A 20,077-nucleotide genomic window follows, 5' to 3' on the forward strand; every position below is an offset into this window, starting at 1 on the left:
TTTTCTTCTTTTTTGAAAAAAATTAATTTGGAATTTGAAAATATTATTTTTAACCAGAGAAAAAGTTGATTAGAATTGTAATAATTTCGAAATGTTTTTATCAATTCAAACATGTTGCATCAAGGAAAAAAGTTGACTCAGCAATAAGATTTATGGTGCAACATTATTCGTAGGCGGCATCACCGAACCAAGTTAAGCTCTTCTATCGATGAGAAATATTTCAAGAAATACAGATCTAACGAGAAAAATATCGTCAATAAAAACTTTTCATTTCTAGGGGAAAAAGCGACCACGTGAAGATTTACCCCATTTCCATATGCATGCACTTCCAAATGAAAGATAAAAAATTCAAATCGTCGCTTTATTTCGAACTGTTATGCGCTTATCTAATGTGACGTTAAATCCCCATGACTGTCGATTATAGTTTGGCAGTGTCGGAACATACTTTCCAACTAAATTTCGGTCATAGTGCAGGGTAAGGATCTACAAAAGTCACGCAGGTGTCGAGTCAACTGTTTGATGTTGAGGACACGCTTTCCCCGACGCTCCTGCTTCATCCCAGACAAAACATTTTCTATGGGATTTGCATCTAGGAATTGTAAGGGGCCTTTCATACAGTGATCATATTTTCCTCTGCCGACTGGCTGCACAGGCGGCTGCTGCGTTTTGGGTTGTTGTCTTCCTGATGTATCCATTCTCTATTTCCTTAACCAAACCATTTCTCTGTAGGTCTTATAAAAGCCAAAGCTCATCTTGCAGAAGCAACCGCACACATACGCCTACCTTGACCGGATGCATAACGCTGCGTTAGACGAATGCTAATTAGAGATCGTTTTAATTAGTAATTAGAGACCGTTTTATCAGTCCTTATTTTATTGACGGAAATTTGAACGGTAAAATATATTGTAATTTTTTTGGAAAATCAACTCCTAACTTTGTTTAAAGATATAAGCTTGGAAGTGCGACAGAACATATGGTTTCAATATGATGACAGTACAGCGCATTAATCGACAATTGCACGTGAAGTACTGAATCGCCTATTCAACAGTCACTAGATCGGCAGAGGGGGTCCGATAAATTGGCCAGCCAGGACACCAGATCTTACGTCACCGGATTTTTTTGTGGGGTTATTTAAATAATCTGGTTTATCAAGAAGGGCCAAATAACACAAGACACAGTCCGAATTTGGCTGCAAACTGTCGAAGTGCGGATTGACAAGTGCATCGAAGCGGGAGACAACCATTTTGAGTACTTAATGTAAAATGTTCATTGAAAACAAGCACCTCGATTGAGAGAGGCAAGGCGATTCACCGAAAACAAGCACCCTCATGGTGAGAGGCAAGGGGACTTACCGAAAAAAGCACACCAAAGGGAACAGACAACTACTACGTCCACGTCGTTAATCCTGGGTAGCGCTAAAAGTAGCGCTAATCGAAAATAACTTAAGAAATAAACGTTAAGTATTTCTTATTGAATAGTTTAAATTTTATTTTATTAGTTAACGAAAGAACCCCTCATCGGTTCGGTCTTGATTCCTCTAGAATCAAACCGAAGGGCCTATGGCAAAGCCACCGAACGCGTCCTCGGGTTGCAGATGGAGGGTCCTTGTACCAAGGGTTTCTGCTGAATATGGTTACAAAAATGAATAGGCAGTCGCGGACAATTCTCTAGGGCTGGTCCCGTAGGAATAACTGCCAGGGGAGCTGTGAAACCCGTGCCGAAAGCTGAATGGCACCCGGGTGAGGTGTCTAGAACGGTGATTTTGGTATAACGGGCGACCACTCAGAGAGCGGAGCCTTATCCTTGCATGCGGGGCTCTACAAAGATGAACGAACCCCTTTCCCTAGCTTCTCGTGGGAACATCAATGACAACACTAAATATAGTTGTAGTAAGTTCGGTTCAAAACAACAGAACCCGCAAGGCTCCTGACAATGAGTCGGCCAACAATGCCCACCACTCTAGAGTTGGGGGAGCCAATGAAGATGCATTAAATGCGATGGTTGGACGGAATTTCAGGACCTTTGGGTGGAAGGAGCGACTAAATCGCGACTTGCTAGAGTGCTACGATGCAAATTGGGCCCCTGGACGGGGTTACATGGCACGACTGCATGCTCTGTGGTGCGAGAAACACCCGGAGCTATCGCACTTTTCGCATCAACGTGTACGAAACCATGCCGAACTACTCCAAAAATGGGCTATGTAAGATTAACGCCTACTCTAACACAGCCAGTACAAGCCGGCAACAGAGAAAGAGAGGCGACACTGAGACTAACCGCAGGCAGGCATTCGATAGAGGAAGAACGATGATTTATGACCCGTTGGAACATCAGCACCCAGGTTTCTCTCAAGCCTAAAGATCTGACTGAAATAGATGACGAGCTTCGTGGACATTTTTCCGAAAAATTCGACCTCTAGACTATTAATTGTTGGGTGTATATTGCAGCGAGAGCTTTCGCCGATGCGAACCGTAAAACAAAACCAACGGTTGATCATAAGACCAAAAGACGAATGCATGAACTCGCCATAAAGATACGCTGGAAAAGACAGTAAGCGTCCTGCGTTCAGTTTGTGATTGACTACATCACATCTGTCAGGAATTTTACCGCCAAAGTTCGAGAGTTAGCGCGCGAACTCCAGGCCCGTTATCACACACTTAACAAGTCAAAGCTGCTGACCATCAGGCAACATATTGTTGAGAGAACACGGATAATATCTGACGCTAAGAGAAGTCTAGAGCGGAGAGAGGAGGTCGAAGTATTTTGGAGAGAAGTCTACGAAGTGCATCATAGACTGGACGAAGACTCAGAGAACATAAATAGCTTCAAGGAGCTGAGTGATGCCCTCCTAACACCTGATGATGAATGCTCACCCATCACTACCGAGGAGGTGAAAAAAGTATTAAGAGGGATGAAGAACTATTCCGCTCCAGGAACAGATGGTATCAAGACCTTGTGGTGGAAGAAGTTTCCTTCAACCCATCAGCATTTAGACCGTATTTTCACCTCATATCTAAAGTCGGCTGAACCAATTCCGGAGTGGTTGGAGGAAGGGCGCACAACACTCCTGTCGAAAATGGGCAACTTAGATGACCCGACGAATTACAGGCTTCATCCGCAAATCGTGAGGTGCATAGAGAGATTGATGCCGCTTTGGAATTCCAGATTTACTATCTCAACTGGAAAAAATCGTGTGACAAATAACAAAGTCACCTTTCAGAGAGGTGACTTTCATGGCGACACCATCAGCCCACTCCTCTTTTGCCTCACATTATTGTCACCAGCTATAGCACTTCGCCAATCCGACGGGTATTTTTTCGACAAACCTGCAGATCGAAAGTACAAGGTCACTCATGTATTTTACATGGACTATCTTAAGATCTATGCTAAAAACAAAGAGCAGCTACATCTAGCTCTAGGGATTGTCGAACGATATACTAAGGAAACACGAATAGAATTTGGGTTAGACAAATGATCCAAGGTTAATTTCAAGCGAGGAAAACTTAATGGCATCCCTGAAGACCCTGAGCTCGTCGATAGAAGCGCTATACGACTCCTTTGCGCTGGAGAGACTTATACATACCTGGCCGTGTCTCAAACCGCATTCATTTGGAGTGGTCCCATGGACGAAAAACGACCTCAGATCCCTTGATATAGGGGCACGAAAGGTTATGCACATGAACAAAAGCATGCATCTTAAGTTTTCTGTTCCGCGACTGTACATCTCACGCCATCAAGGTGGTTGCGGAATATTGAAACTTGAATGTCTTCGAAACAGGATTATTCTGGGTACAGCACATAGAGTCACAAATGGAAGAGACCCTCTTCTTAAAATGGTCAGGAAGCACGAAGGAGTAGGCAAGGAAGCGTTTCTGTACAAAGCAGCGGAGGAGCCTGCTGAAACACTCGGACTTAACTTCAGTATTAAGGGTGAACAAAATGCATAAAATCTTATCTATCTCGAGTTCTCACTCCTGAAAGCTCGGGTTAAGAAAGCACAAGAGAAAAACTTTCGTGAACAGCTCGTCGATAAGAGCATGCACGGTATCTTCCATAGAAATGTGGAGGATCAGTCAATGTCGTGTGAGCTAACGTTTGCTTTCCTTAAATCGCCTGGACTGAAGTCTGGTACGGAAGGTTTCATTTTTGCATGCCAAGACGGTGTCATTTCCACCTTAACACACCGTCGCCACATTTTGAGCCAAGACATTCCCGATGATAGCTGCAGGGCGTGCCATGCACACCCCGAGCATTTAGCTCACATACTATTTAGTTGTCCAACTCACGCGGGAATGACCTACATTCAAAGGCACAATGCGGCAATAAGAGTACTTTATTACCATCTCTGTTGCTCTTACGGCATTCACCTTAATAGCGCTCCACTTAATGTTCCTAGGGAAATGGAATAAATTATCGAGAAAGAGAAGTGCCGCATATACTGAAACTTCATATTCTCGACAATTGTTTTTGTTACAGACTCGAGACCTGACATGCTTCTCCTTGAGTTCGAGAAGCGAACCATGTTCGTTATTGAATTTTCGGCACCAGCTGACAAAAACATCATATCCAAGCAGAATGAAAAGAAAGAGGTATGAAGACCTTATAAGGATGTTGCGACGATTTTACCCGGAATATTCTATTAAAGCGAATCGTCCTTATCATCAGCGCTCTTGGAAGTGCCAAGCTTTCACTGGTTAATAACCTGAAAAGCATACCTGCGTATCAGCAATATGCTAAAAGGCTTGCGGGGAAAAAAGGTCGAAGGCGGCCGTCCTTGGGTCGCTCCGTGTCCTCAGGGTGCACGAAACTTTTCCTGGATCGTCGTATTGATTCCGTTACAGACTGTAACCACCCACCTCACAGTCGTGAGACGTAGTTTTGGCTGAAATTTTCCCGCTATTTCGCAGGGATCGGGTGCAGTTTTTCAGATTAGCACCCGCTCCCGGCGAAATCCTGCGGTTGTCCTTATGACAAACTGTAATAACCATGCCGATAGCTTCATGGCACCTGGGTGAGACTCATGGGACCATGGAAACTCTGGGACACTGTGCGAGTTTTTAGTGCATGCAGCCTTATACTTACATTCAAGGCTCTATAAGGACGGATGATCCTTCTCACTAGGTGATCGTAGGAACAACAATGATACAACCAAACAACCGAAAAGTTGTAGATGCAGTTCAAAAAGATCGAACGAGCAGAGCACACAAAAATGGATGGGCAAACAGTGCTGATCAGCCAAAAGTTCAGGATGCTGAAAATTTAGATAGAAACACTATCAAGCATCGGCGAAACGCCCACATTGAGTGGACAAACCAAATGAATGATGATTGGATAAACTGCTACGATAGCAGCATTAGCCATGTTCGCTGAGGCTTTATAGCATATGGCGTCCATGCACCTTGCATGAACCAGCAGCAAAGGAAGAAGTGAGATTAAGGCCAATCGCGATCTCAGCACAAGGAGGAACTTTGATATTCATTGATATGCAGCGCTCCCCCTGTTTTGTGATAACCTTATAACATATGAGGAGGTATGTCCATCAATCACTGCCGAAGAGGTAAAAAAGCACTTAGAAGTACGAAGAACTTTTCTGTTGCACGACCAATATAACTTGTTTGAACACACTGTACGAGATATTTACAGAGGGCCTAAGTGAACGGATTGCTCGCATAATTTAGCCTGTATGGAAAGAGATTCACGAACAACGAGACTGGAAAAAAGTCTAACAGGCATCCGAGAAAACCTGCTGACTGATAGGTATGTCTGCAGAAGGCGCAGCAGCCCATCAACGCGCCCTGTCGATGGCCTGGTTCATCCACACATACTGAGATGCACCGAGAGATTGATGTCCTTATTGATAAATAAATTTACTATCTCATCTAGAACATATTGTGAGACAACGAACAATGTTACCTATTAGAAGGGTGTCCTTCAGGGCGCTAACATGAGCCTCATGCATTTTTTGATCGCGATTCTGCCTTTATCCCACGTACTATACTATCCTCCGGGATACATCTGTGGCAACACTAATCATCGCAGGCATACTGTCACTCATGTATTTTGTATGGATAATCGAAGATGTATGCTTTTGTTGAAAGCAAACTTCAAAGTGCTTTACACATTATCAGGAACTACACATGAGAGATTGGTATGCTCTCTGAATTGCAAAAGTGTGCCAAGATTCATGTGAAGAAAGAAAAGATTACTGGTCCCAATGACATTGAGCTTCTTGATCCAAATCTATCGGCATTAAAAAAGTTCTCTGCGACTAACATGCTTACCGTATCGATTATACTCTACTCGTTTGGGATGATTCAATGGACGAAGAGTGAGATCTTGGCCCGTGATATCGCCACACGCCGTCAAAGCAGACTAAGATTTATGAATCTACAATGTCTTCATTACTGGATTCTTTTGAGTACAACTTACATCATTTCAAATGTCAGGGATCCTGTCGCAAAAATTTTCATGAAAAACAAGATGATTATCAAAGAAGCGTTCATTTATATAGCCGCGGAGCAGGTGGCCGACACCCTTTGCCTGAATTTTAACATCAGAAGTAAGGAAAGTTATTTGATCCATCTAGACAAGCCACTTGCACACGCTTAGTACCGAGGACACATGTTATCTGGGTATTGTGCTTTTACGGTATTGGCTGCGATTCTGCCCAAGATTTCGGGGAACGTACTATATTCGTGATGGAATTCTCGGATCTTGCTGACTACAACATCAATGTCAAGGAGAAAGAAAAGGAGGAGAGTTATCAAGACCTTAGATGAGAGTTGCAACGAATCTACCCAAAATGTTTGGTTAAAGTAATTGTCCTTGTGATCGGTACTCTAGGAGGTGTGAAACTATCACTGGCTGGTAACCTTAAAGCCATACCCAAGTGCCAAAAATATGCCGAGGCACTTGGGAGATGTATGCAGAAAGCTGTCATCCTTGGGTCGCTTCGTGTCCTTAACACACACGAGGGTTTGACCGGCCTATCGTTGTGAGTTTATAGTGCCCCGTAGCCACTCATCTCACGGCCATGAGCCTAGGCCATAGGTGTGATTTACCGCGGTTAGACTGGGAGCCATGTCCATTTTTATTTGGCGGTTGCTTCAAGTAAGACCCTGTACTGGTTGTTTAACCCTTTTTTAAATTATATATACATATATTTGAGTGGCATCCCAGGTGAAATTATTTCGTGTAACTACGATAAACCTACCTCAAGTTGTTACTGGCTACTAGAAAATGACCAATTTACTGTTTCTTGGATTAAATTTCATCTTTAAAATGATATAGGGTAAAATACTCGGTCGGTGCAGCCACTTACTATTCGTTTTGCATCACGAAGCACATTGAAATCTTGTTGAAAGTATGATATTAATCGCGTCTTCATTTTATTTGGGTGCTTTAATTTAGCACTTCAATTTATTAAAAATACTTTTCGCTTCATTTATTGAAGCACAAATACATAATAAATAATAAAAATAAATACCCTTTATTTTGTTTGTTATGACAGTCAGGCCAGCACCAGAGAAGAAGAAAGAAGAAGTATTTGTAATGATGTGACGCTAGCCTGCATCCACGTGTTATTTTTTACATGGATTGTCGTTTGTTCGACAAGAGACAAGTATAAAGCTAGAAGAAAAAATGAAAGGTCCATAAAATCAGACAGCATGCAAAGATTCTATAGCCGACGCTTCAATGACACTTGTCGTCATGCTTTTTGTCCTTCAAACAAGTTCAGGTGTTTCTTATAGGATTGTTTACATGTGTTACGAATTCATTCAGAAAAATGTTCTAGCTTGTCGCGCTTTTCTCAAGAAAAAGGGTTAAAAGGTAAAAACACGCGTTTCTGGCACTTTTTGGAAGCCTGTAAAACATTACTGTATAGGTTTCCAGAAGGTGTCAAAAATAGGTCTTTTTTAAACCTTTTGACCCCGTTTTTTGATAGAAAAACGTACAGCGCTAAAGAATTTTTTTTTCAAAATATTTTTCAATCCACGCAAAATAGCAAATAATAAACTATCAGAGGTAAATAAATGATCAGAGATCAATAAATGATCAGAGGTGTTTTACCGTACATCAGAAGAATGTTTATTAGAATTAAAAAGTAATTAATGCCTTTATAAAGGAAAATAGATGAAGTTATATAACGAAACACTGAATTCCATGGATTACGGGAAGGGCAATATATTTTCAAGAAACAGGTAGAGAAAAAAGGAAACAAATTCAGAAAATCTTTTAACTCAAGCATCTAGGTGGCATAATGTTTAAAAAAGGAGAGCTATACTTTTTATTTCTGTCTTCTCCATAAGCAGAATTTGCGTTGTAATTTAACGAATTTCATTATACTGCCAAACCCTCGACCTGTAAAAAAGCTCAAGGCTTTTATAGGGTATAGTAACGTAATAAGTTTTGAATCAACTGCAGTGAGAATTCGTTCCTACAGGCAGAGGGTTTTATCCGTGACCACCTTACCCTCTAATAAATAGAACAGCGCGATACACATACGAACACATACACACATACATACACAATATAAATTGTTAGCATTAGTAAAATTTCACAGCAACACCACACTGCGACAAAGAGAAAATTAAAATTAAACAAAGGAGAATAGAGATGAAACATGGAAAGTAGGAAGCAAACATAGATCGGCAAGGTGTTAGGTAATATTGGTTCCTATTCGCCCAAAGCAGTAAGTAGATTGATCACTGACCCTGAAAGGGATCAGTGACGTCGATTAACGGGAGCGTGGCTTCACTGATTATAACGCACGACATGTGACAGCTATTCTCTAGATCAATATTATTTCTGAAGCGTAGAATAAAAAAGCTACAAATTGAAAATGTATGGATAAAGAAAAAAAAGGAAAATGAACGTGACTGTCAAAAATTAAACCATTATAATTGTAGCTGATACGATCAGTTAAGCACTCTTGTAATTTGATGTACACCCCACTACCTGAAACCACGGAAAGAAAAATCTTGGCAATAGCGCGTGAACAATTTTCACGCTTAAATGGCAAGCATTTCTGTTCGAATATATTTATGGATGCTTCTATTAATCGTACGATGCAACTCCACGGAAAATAAGCACAGCTCATATGCAAAAATTGCAAAAGTTACGGGGGAGAGGGCGGGGTTACAAGCGCTGCTGTGCTCTGATACCGTGAACTTAGCCGAGCAAAATTTCAAGTACCTCCACGGACTTTTACAGTGAGACTTCTTCTGATTTGCCTCATGGCGTCGGCCATGTCCCCTGCCTGTTGACAGAAGGCGTGGCCTAAAGGCTTGCAAGGAGACTCACGGAAAAAGTCCATGGGGGCTCTTGGAAATTTCGCTAGGTTAAGTTTATGTTATTAGAGCAGAGCGGAGCCGGCTATTAACCCACTAAATAATGGGATCTTTGCATAAGAGTTGAAAGTTTAGATCAATAGGTGATGTCCTGATTAAAACTCATGAAATATTAGAAAATAAATCAAGAGACGCCTGCGATATTCGTCTGATAAATATTCCATGCATTAATACCTTCAACTCTCTTGCCCTAAGCCCCGGAGTTTTCTCTCCGTGTTGCAATCTTTGAAATCCCGAATGATGAAAACTCGTGAGAACTACAAAATTTCTTGAACCAAGTCCCTTAAAATATTAAAAATCCTATTATATACATTAAAATACCTTTATTCCATATGAAATTCTTGAAATCTGTAAAATCTGGTAAAATACTTTTGAATCCTGATATTAATTTTTAAAATCCTGCAATATCCTTTGCAATCTCAAAAAAATTACTTGAAACATCCCCTTAAATACCTTAAATCTTCGCAACCCCCTGACATCTTTGAATGTGGTGTACACTCAAATTTCAAAGTTCAACCCATCGATTTGACATTATCAATTTGTCAAAAGAAATGAAGAAACACTTACTACGTATAATTGACAATACGTATAATCGAAGTAAAATGTTATTGGCTGATTGTATGGTTGGATAAAGGATATTAGTTACAAATGGTGAGAAACAAATAAAAATTGTTAGGAAGACACAGCATGTGTTAGAGAGAATTAACACAAAATAGGAGCTGAAAAAATAGCGAGAGCAAAACGGTAAATCAAAGTATTAATATTTAAAACGGTCAAACAATGCGGAGAGTGGACTTGCGGACTAACCATATAGTAATCCTGAGAGGGTGATCTGCCTGTCACAGATACATTCTGCACCAGAGTTCTATTGCTCGTCTGAAAGTAGGTTACACATTCAGTTTTATAATATAAAAATAGGTCATTGCTATATTATTTTCTATTTTTCTTATAAGTACTTAGTATGTTTATGAAAAAACAGCTTTAATTCGCTAAGGTACGACACTTTTTGTTTGAAATCAAGATCCGCTGTTATTAATTTCTTTTGTGGACATGGATTCAAAACATACAATGGGTTCGCAACAGAATATAAAAAATTCTGAGATTACTACTTTTATGTTCTTCTTGATATCATGTGATTTTCATTAAACGATTTTCAGCATTATCAGTCTTTCCGCAAATTCATAAAAAAATTAGTCGTCCAGTTTTTAAAGTTCAAATAATACTACAATGGTGTCCTTGAGTGTTAAACCGGCGTGTCTCGAGTAGTTAAATATATTCAATCTTTTAATCTTTCGTTAGCATCCAAAATTCATGTGATTATGTTAAGGCTGTATAAAACTTGAAAATTTCACTTTTTTTAAAAAGAAAAAAAAGTGAATAATAGAAAGATGTTATTCCAAGTTCTTTTTAAGTCGGAAAAGTAAATGATAAAAATTTTCAGATACGAAAAAAATTCAAGCTTTTTTCAATTTTTTCTCCACTCTTCGAGACTTTATTCTTAAAAATATTATTAAAACAATACCTGCGACGTTTTGAGAGCAGAAAGCTATCCTCATCATGCAATGTATAATCTAGTTATTGATTAAAAATCATTATTTTCGTTCCAGTATTCGAGTTTCTACTGTCTTTTATATTGTAAATTCTTTTGAATTTGAAAAAATGTTGTTAATGGTAAATTGTACCAAATAATTACTTATTATATTATTATATTGTATATTGCTCGATGAGAATACCGTTCTGCTATCGAAACGTCGCAAACATTATTTTTAACAGTAAACTCAGGAAAATTCAAAAGAAAATTGAAACAAAGTTTTTTTTTCATTTATGAACATTTTTATGAGAAAATATAATTGACATAATTTTTCTGTGAAATCTTTAATTTAATAAAATTATAAAGCTAAAATAAAATTGGATTGCATTTTTCAAAATAAAACAATAATTACACAAGCCCACAAAAAAAAGTCTGCACGAAAAAAGTGACTAGGCTACCCTTATGGATTTTGAGAAGCTGAATCCGAATATGGCCTCATAAATATGGCTGAAATAAACGTACTTGTGCCATATTCTGGCCACACAGGCCTTACAAAAAATTTTCCTGCACGATACAAGTGATAGGGATATTCTGAACGTTATTTTGATAATATCAGTATACGCGGAAATAAACACATGGATTTTCTATTTAGATGCAAAATGTAGGTAAACACCTAGGAAATTTCTGGTCACACAGGCACACCAAAGAAAAATTGTCTGCAAATATATAATATATAATAACATGCAAATTATCCCGACCGTTTCCCTTATTTTCTGCATTTAGGGGGAAACTGAGACGTGTAAGATCAATTCTGAAGCCAGATTTGGATTCAACGGCGCAACATCCGTACGGGTAGCCTAGTCACTTGTCTCGTGCAGACACATTTTTTTTATAGCCTATGTAACCAGAAATCTCTAAACTTTTTACTACTGTTTGCATCTAGGGGAAAACTAAGACGTATAGGAAAAATTCTGAGACAAGATTCGGATTCAGCGGCTCAAAAAATCAATAAGGATATCCTAGTCACTTATCTCGTGCAGACAAGTTTTTTGTAAAGCCTGTGTGACTCGAAAATCCCTAGGCTTTTCTATAATTTTTGCATTGGGGGCAAACTGAGAGGTGTAGGGTAAATTCTGAGACCAAATTGGGATTTAGCATCTCAAAATCCAAAAGGGTAGCCTAGTCACTTGCCGCGACCATTTCTAAGTGACTCTGGCAAGTCTGTTTAGATACAAGAAATCTACATTATGTCAGTTGGAATACTCTCTATACGATAAATAATGACTGAAATTGTAGAAATCCTGAAGTAACACGAAGAAGCAAACATGCAATTTCAAATATATTGAATACTTCTTTGCTTATTTTAAACGCCCATTGAGGGTTCTGCGACCAACTCCGTTTAACAGGCTTATATTTAAAAAAAAATTAAAACGGGTATCAAATCAAGGAAAACTGCCTATTTTGGTTGACCTCAGTCACCAGTGTGCTAATGAGATAATGTAATCAAGGTGTTAACCAGGTGCCCTCTGAGTCACATTGTCCGGGTCGAATTAGACAAGACTGATCATTTTTTTCGACTTATGAACTATCAGTTGTTAAGGATTCATCAAACATCATTTAAAATTTTTTCCAATATTCACGTGACCACGTTCACGAACTTTCTAACAAAAAAGCACATATTATCGAATTAAAATCTTGTAAATTGGATTTAGGGCGTCCATGAAAAAAATTCAAAACAATATTTGGAAATAAATATTGTAGAAAATTCTTTTTTGCTTAGAGCGACCGCTAAGTCTAGCAATTTAAGTGAAATCTACGATATTGGGATGCGCGCCGTGCTATACTGAGGCAAAAGTGAAACTGGGTAGAAAATAAATGTTCAGTCTAAACTTTTCATCGATTTGTTTGATTATTTCAATTAAAAAAATTGCTTATTAATATTTAAAGAAATATTTGTGAGCACAATACTTATGAAAGATGTTCAGTATATGCAAAAAAAAAATGAACAAAAGTAACTTTCCTGGGGTTCTATGAAATTATGCCATATAAAATTTCGCGCAGAAAATGCTGCCTGAAATTTGACTTCAGATTTGAGTATTGTTAGCATGTAGAAAAAAAGATGATATTTTTAAAACCAACAATAAGGAAGCACTCTGTTTATAAACCATCGCTAAAAATAGCATAAATAGGTTTTTTGTTTATTCCAACAAGCCTATATGGCTGGCAGAAAAAAAGTTTAATTTAAAAATGTAGGTTTCACAAATATCTACAAAATGAAGAGTGTTAAATTAAAATTCGTTTCAAATTTCCATCAAATATCCGTCTAGTCACCCTTTAAAAGCATGCACATTTTCAAACTAAAATAATCCGATATTATAGTCCATTTTTACAAACGAATAAGTTTTTATAAAAAATATAGGCTAAAGTTTTGCACACTTTTTGAGATTAACAAGGTGCATATTTTCTTGAAGTTGAAAACTTGTTGCTTTATTATTGCACAAGTAATTTATATTTTGAAAAAAGGCAGTTTCGGATGGTTATTATTTTTTTTCCAAGGAAACAAATGAATGAAACTTAACGTCCGACCCGTAATTTTGTAGATATTCATAAAAACTACATTTTTTACTAAATTTTTCTCTGACTCTTGCATTTTCTGTGCGAAATAAGCCTTTTTCGTAGGGCGCATTGACTAATAGTTTTTATGTAAAATGTAAGAGAAATTAAAGTTTGACAACAATTAATTAAGCATAGACACTATTTGGTAAACTTTTAAGCAGTTTTTATAAATAAATGCACAGTTATTCAATTTTTGAACGAATAGACCCAATTTCTTTGTGCAGATTAATTAAAAATATCTTGCCCATGGCTCTTTACCATGATATTGTCACGTCCAGCGATTATTACTATTATTATGTTGACCCACCTTTAAAGCACAGATACTCATACACACTGGAGCACCCGCCTATAGGGACCCACATTCATACTGAAATTACATTACATTCATACATTTGAAATACTAATTAATATATCGGACGTCGAGCGATATACACAACTTCAAACACGTTCACGAACATAAACATACTCAGTGTATCGGAGCCTAAGGTCATTGTTTAGGGGAACGCCTATGCCTATTATTCTCACATGCTGAGCACATTTATCTAACTAGAGGATATCTGGAGGTTTGTGTCTGACTAGTAGGTCAGACAGAAATTTCCTGCCTCAGTAAGGAAGATAATGTTCGTTCTCTAGAACTTTAAATGGGCTACACTTGTAGTAATACTCAAATATCTCTAGTAAACCCGTGTTCATGGCTATTTCTTGATAAGTGATTCCAGAAATATCATTATGTCCGTGGTGGATTCTTGCGAGTCAAGCACTGTCCAGCCATCAATGATGTACTCAATGTTTTGGTGATACTTTATCTCAATTGCCTTATCCTAGATGGCATTGAAAAATACTTTCGTCTCCGGAAACAGTTCTAACCGCCTTAACTAGAAGTTTAAAATATCAGTGGAGACCTAATGTTTGGGGGTGTTTTTTGTGCAGCTTTTTACCCTGCCATTAGGCAGCTAGTTGCTTAGCGTTGATATTTTCAAAGTACTGAAAATCATCAGTTACAAGTTTTACAGGCCAACTCGACAGATGTATGCATAGAGTAAGATGTTCGTCCTGTTTTGGACATATTGGCTTTTTCATTAACCTAAGAGCCAGACAATTGAAGAAATGCCGCCTCGGACACCAAGCTTGCGTGATAGAACTATCATCTCTACAGCTGCCTTCCCATCGTGCGTTCGGTGCTCAGAAAGATTCACGCGGATGATTCAGTTGAACCTATTGAGGTTAATCATGGACCAGGAGACCAAGCCAAAGGAGTATGATAGGAGAGGAATGTCATAGGCGTTAATTGCCTTTGTGATGTTCTTCACACGGTGGCCGGATGCCAGAAGCAGAATATAGTGACGCAAAAAAGCAGTCCCAAGCACCTCATTAATTGCAGAATGGGCCGGATCCCATGTCTGCAATCTGCCAAGCTACTTACACGATTCTTCGACAGTCATCGCCTTAATCAAAGCGTAGTTGTCAGTATAATTAGAGCATGTACTTCTCTACGGGACAATTGCCGCATTCTGCATTTGTTTCAACCTAGTGGCACCCTGATGTCCCAGGAGAACTGCAGCAAGATGTTAAGTAGGCTTTTCAGTTTTGACTTTCAGCTTGCATCAACTTTTATGCCATCCATGTAAAAAATCTGAGTGATTTGAGACTCAGCCACTCCGGCCTCAATTTTGAATCCGTAGGACGTGTTAGTGTCCAAATCATCGGATTCAATGCTAAATAAAACTATAGAGCGCTGAATGAATCACCTTCGAAGATTCTTCGTTTGATGGGCAAGGGCCTGGTAGCCCTCATCACCCCACCACTAAAACATTTAATCCTTGTGTATGTGTCCATAGCGTGATCCAGAAATTTGACGACGCGAGGGCAGATCTTATATGTTTTAAGGGCCTTAAGTAAATAATTGTGAGGTATTGAGGGAAAGACTGTTGGTAGTCAACGTAGGCCATGTGTAAATTGCGTTGGTGATGTTTCGAATGTAACACAACCACACTTTTAATCGTTAATAGTTAATGCAAACAGGGGGGGGGGCAAAATAGTAACCTTTTTGTTCTTCGGAGAGGACGTAATACCCCTCACAATATTTATAGATGAAGTCGTAAATGATAGCCGTGAGACATTTATAGAGGGTTGAGAGGTAATTGGTTGGTCGGTAATCACCAGGACTACCAGTATCTAACTTGTTGGGAATCCTATATGTTACGCCTTCTGTCGTAGAAAAGGGTACGTACTCTGGATTCTCTAAAATGTTTTGACGGGTTAAAGCAAGGTTAGGATGCAGAGCCTAGGTATTTGTACCAAAAACTGTACACTTTATCCACGCCAGGCGCTTTCCAGTTGCTAGCCCTCTTTAGAATGGGAGTTGCGTCCGAGGCTGAGATCATCTCAGCTCAGGCAACCGTGCAACTCTGTCCTTTACTAGATAAAGCCACGTCGTGTCCATTTGACTTGACCTATGAGAAACCCCAGATGCTCGATCAGTAGTTTTAAAGTTCTTGAACTGATGTTATGTGGGCGAAGGTTCTCCTCCGCATGGTGTCAGCTGTTTACCACTTTTTGCTGATTTTTGCGCGTACGCCGCTAAAATCCGCCTGTCCATCACGAAGCTAAACAGCCACCGGCTTGCATGCCACCGCTCCCAATGATAGCTCCAGGGGGGCCCCGAAGATCCGCGACAGCGACCCACGACTATATACATATATTTCGTAACTTCTCCATGATTTATGGGTTTTTGGTATCCCTCTTAGTCCCTTTCCTCTTTATTCTCCGCCAGTCTGGCATTTGGCATTTGAAACCCTGTCGGTAGCCGTGCTACTGAAAATGTAATCATCAAAGTCATGAGATTTTTGGGGTCGCTGATTACGTATCTGTAGTCAGAATTTTTAAATTTGTAATTCAAGATGGCGATTTCAAAATTTTGATAAAGGAGAAATATGATCTTGAGAATCTCTACTTGGGGAATTTTGGGGTCGCTGATTACGTTCTCAGGCGGCGGATATAAACGAGGTTCCAGTGTAAATATAAACTCAATTAAGTTATCAGTTGTAAAAAAATTATTATACGCATTTTCACCTTTTACAACAACAAAAAACACTATGAAGAAAAACATGAAATTATGTAAATACTATTTTAACTAATTTTTTTTAATTGTATAATTTTAATATTAAATTCGATATAAAAAAATCGCGAGATTCCATAAATGCCTACATTATTGTAATCAAAGTTTTCAAAATGAAATTCAAAGATTTTCAAGCTCGTATATCTCTTTTTTTAATTTTGGATCCACTATCTTGAACCCACTATCTTGAATTTCAATATTTCCAAATTCTAACTTCAGATTTGTAATCAGCAACTCCAAAAACCCCCGACTATAAACTTTAAAGCTCGATTATCTCTTTTTACCGAAATTTTGGAACTGCCATCTTGAATCCGCCATTTTAAATTTTAATATTTCCTAATTCTAACTTCAGATTCATAATTAGCGCCCCTAAAAACCGCTGAGTATAGATTTTCACGCTCGCATATATCTTTTTAAAATTTTGGAACCGCCGTCTTGAATCCTCCATCTTGAATTTAAATATTTCCAAATTCTGAATTCAGATTCGTAATTAGCGACCCCAAAACCCCCCGTGTAGAGGTTTTTAGTTTATTATGTTGAGCAGATTCTTTAAAAATGTATTCATTCAAAGACAAGGGCATTTTTTTAAGTTTGTTTATTTATATAACCATCATTATAAACAATTATGACAGGCAAAGCTATATTCTTATGTTCTATTACCAAAAAATAAACAAATGAACGAAAAAAACCCGACCTAAGTACGCTAAAAATTAATTAAATGGCAAAAATCTGAAGTTAAGTTGGTGGAGTCCCACGTTCCCAACGTGCAACTAAGGGTTAATTAATCAATCACTTGTGAATATGGAATTGCAATGAGCCATATTAAAGAGGCATTGAAACGACTTTTTTGATTAATTTTGCAAAAGAAATAGTACATAATCATTGAAAAAAGCCAAAATGTGCATTTGTTTATAAAATTTTGCAACTAAATTATAATTGTCAATTTACAAAGTATTATAGCAAAGACACATTGCCAGTACATTTTCAGTTAATGCTGCCTACATAATGGAGTATTTGCATTCAGAAATGGTTAATATTTGCGTTTGTTTATAACAATAATTTAATGAAAGAAAAAATGTTAATTTGCGCATCATAATAGCAACGAATCATGGGAAAGACATTTTTAGTTTATTCCGTACAAAAAATTTAGTTTATTCATTCATTAGTTCTGTAAATAAGTACTGGTTTATAAAAACTGTTGAAATAATTATAAAATGCCATTAATTTGCGTAGTTGTGAAACTAGCATATACATGGGAATAGGAGTGTACTAGGCATGTCGTAGCAGGGTCGAAATAGCGAGCGGGATAGTTTTCCATGCTAAACCGCTTTTGCAAGAGAAAAATCAAACTATTTTCCTTCTCTCACCTAATTTTCATGCTTTTGCAAACTAACATGTTCGACTCCCCCTCGCAACTTATAAACAAACCCCTTTCAATCCTATGTCCATGGTAACAATGCATTACTTTTTAAAAATTATTTGAATAATTAAAAATGTTGTAAATATACAAAATATTATAGTAAGAGATATCGGCAAAAAATTTTGTTGATTCAGTACAAAGAAATTAAGTCCATTCATTCAGTGGTTGTTTAACTATTAATTAATTTATTTACGTAAAAATCAGTTGGTTAACCTAATTAATTTGTTGGTTCTGAGTTCAATTTGTTAATAATGATTTAATGTTGACGCTAGAAGTTTACAATTTTTTTTGTTGCTTTACGAAAAACTCCGATTTCACGTTTTGATTTTGAGCCACCTCAAGCCACTTCAAGAAAATTATGCAGCGAATAGACGTAAGATTTTCCGTGCCAAGCGTACTAAGAAAGGCTGTTGAGTCGAAAGGCCTTAATTGTAATGATATTGCATAGCAACGCCTTAATGAGGTAGCCTCGGTGGCTGAGACGATAGCGTCAGCTTTCCGTGCAGTAGGACTGGAGTTCGATCCTTGAGCCAGTATCAATGGAAATTTTTCTAAGTAATTTTACCGGGGCTTCGGTGGTTCAAAATCCACCTTGAACTGCAGGTCCTCTCAGAAAAAGCTGGTGTTGTGCTCAGAATAAATGTGTTTTGTCGCGGGCCTAACCTCAGGATTTGTATTATTTTCCCTTGCATTAGGCACGTGAAATACATCATGATACAAAAAATGAATTGAGCCTACTTAATATTTTTGGCGCTATACGTGATAAGAGGGATTTTCAATCAGGGTCTATACATTTATATGTATTTGTATATTAACATCTCGACGCGTATTTTCACCAAGGTTCATATTTTTCCTCGCATTAGAAACGTCAAACACATCTTCATGCCAAACATCAAAAAAGAAAAACAAAGTGTAAATTAAACAGTAATTTCAGGGTATTATTTATCAGCGAACAAAATTACCCGCGGTAGTGTGAATGATACGCTGCAACAAGAGGATTTCTAAATTATCTCCATGTCTAATGTTAATGTTTCCACATGATGTAGGGTAAGAAGTATCGGCTACTTAGAGTACACAATGCAAAACAAAGTAAACATAACAACTCGGCATTTAGTACCCCAAGTCTGTGAGATATATGAATCACAACCAAGGTGAAGCAAACACAGTTCTAAAATTAACTTTAACAAACTTTATCTCTACGTATTTACTTTGAAGTGAGTAGACCTAATAGCTTCTGCGCTGGGTGCCCTACCGGAAAGTCAGTTATTTTACTGACTGCATAAGGGTTTCCTATGAGACCTCGAAAAATGTTAAAATAATTAACACTTGTTGTAAATTTGCAAGTTATCATAGGAAAAAGCGGTTGACAATAAATTCTTAGTTGATTTCGTATGATCCATGTGCCGGTACAAGTAGAAATTTTTATCTGTACTTCTACCGGTAATTTGATTGTTTGGAACCCAACTTAAACTAGGTTCCCTTAAAAGAGGTTAACTGCCATCGAAGGAAGAGGCTTCATGTCGAGGGAGAAATTGCTTAGGAGTAACTAGTCGACTTTGATAAGACTTGGAAAAGAGTAAACGACCTCCTTAAGACGGGGCTCCATGTCGAGGAGTATGTCGCTCGTATGATTGCTGGTCGATTTCGAGTAATGAACACATACATGTACTTACATAATACACCAAAATACTAGGCAGTCTGATAAGTATCTGAAAATTCTAAGAGATGGCATTAATATTCACTAATGTGAACCATTTTTGTCGAGCTTGATCCTTCAAATGACGCCTGTCAAAACTTCAGCCATTTATGTTTATGCATTTACAAGTTACAGCACTGAGAAGCGACTAACCTCCGAGTTTTTTTTTAATATGAAAAAATCTGAGTTTCGAGTTTTGATCAAACACAACTATCTTCGCAAGAAAACGATATCCGAGACCAAGGCAAAGCTGGATATGTATTACCCGGACTCTGCACCGTCGATTGGAACGATTCATAAGTGGTTTACCGAGTTTCGTTGTGGCCGTACGAGCACAGTTGATGCTGAA

The 20,077-nt window shown here is 38.2% G+C and overlaps 1 protein-coding gene across 21 annotated transcripts in view; it reads right to left on the reverse strand.

The window, feature by feature from the left end:
* Nucleotides 1-20,077, reverse strand: part of LOC117170201 (plasma membrane calcium-transporting ATPase 3) — a 1,035,667-nt gene that overhangs the window by 383,475 nt on the left and 632,115 nt on the right. For 10 of the 21 annotated variants that reach the window (XR_004466737.1, XR_004466738.1, XR_004466740.1 and 7 more), the window contains one exon: nucleotides 10,155-10,223. The exons of the other annotated variants lie outside the window; for them this stretch is intronic. Coding sequence is in view for 6 of the 10 variants with exons in the window: in XM_033356797.1 (XP_033212688.1) it covers nucleotides 10,155-10,223 (69 nt within the window). In the remaining 4 variants the exon portion in view is untranslated. The remainder of the gene's footprint in view (nucleotides 1-10,154; nucleotides 10,224-20,077) is intronic. 21 annotated transcript variants of the gene reach the window in all.

Source organism: Belonocnema kinseyi, chromosome 3 (genome assembly GCF_010883055.1).
Source record: "Belonocnema kinseyi isolate 2016_QV_RU_SX_M_011 chromosome 3, B_treatae_v1, whole genome shotgun sequence".
Taxonomy (NCBI): Eukaryota; Metazoa; Arthropoda; class Insecta; order Hymenoptera; family Cynipidae; genus Belonocnema; species Belonocnema kinseyi.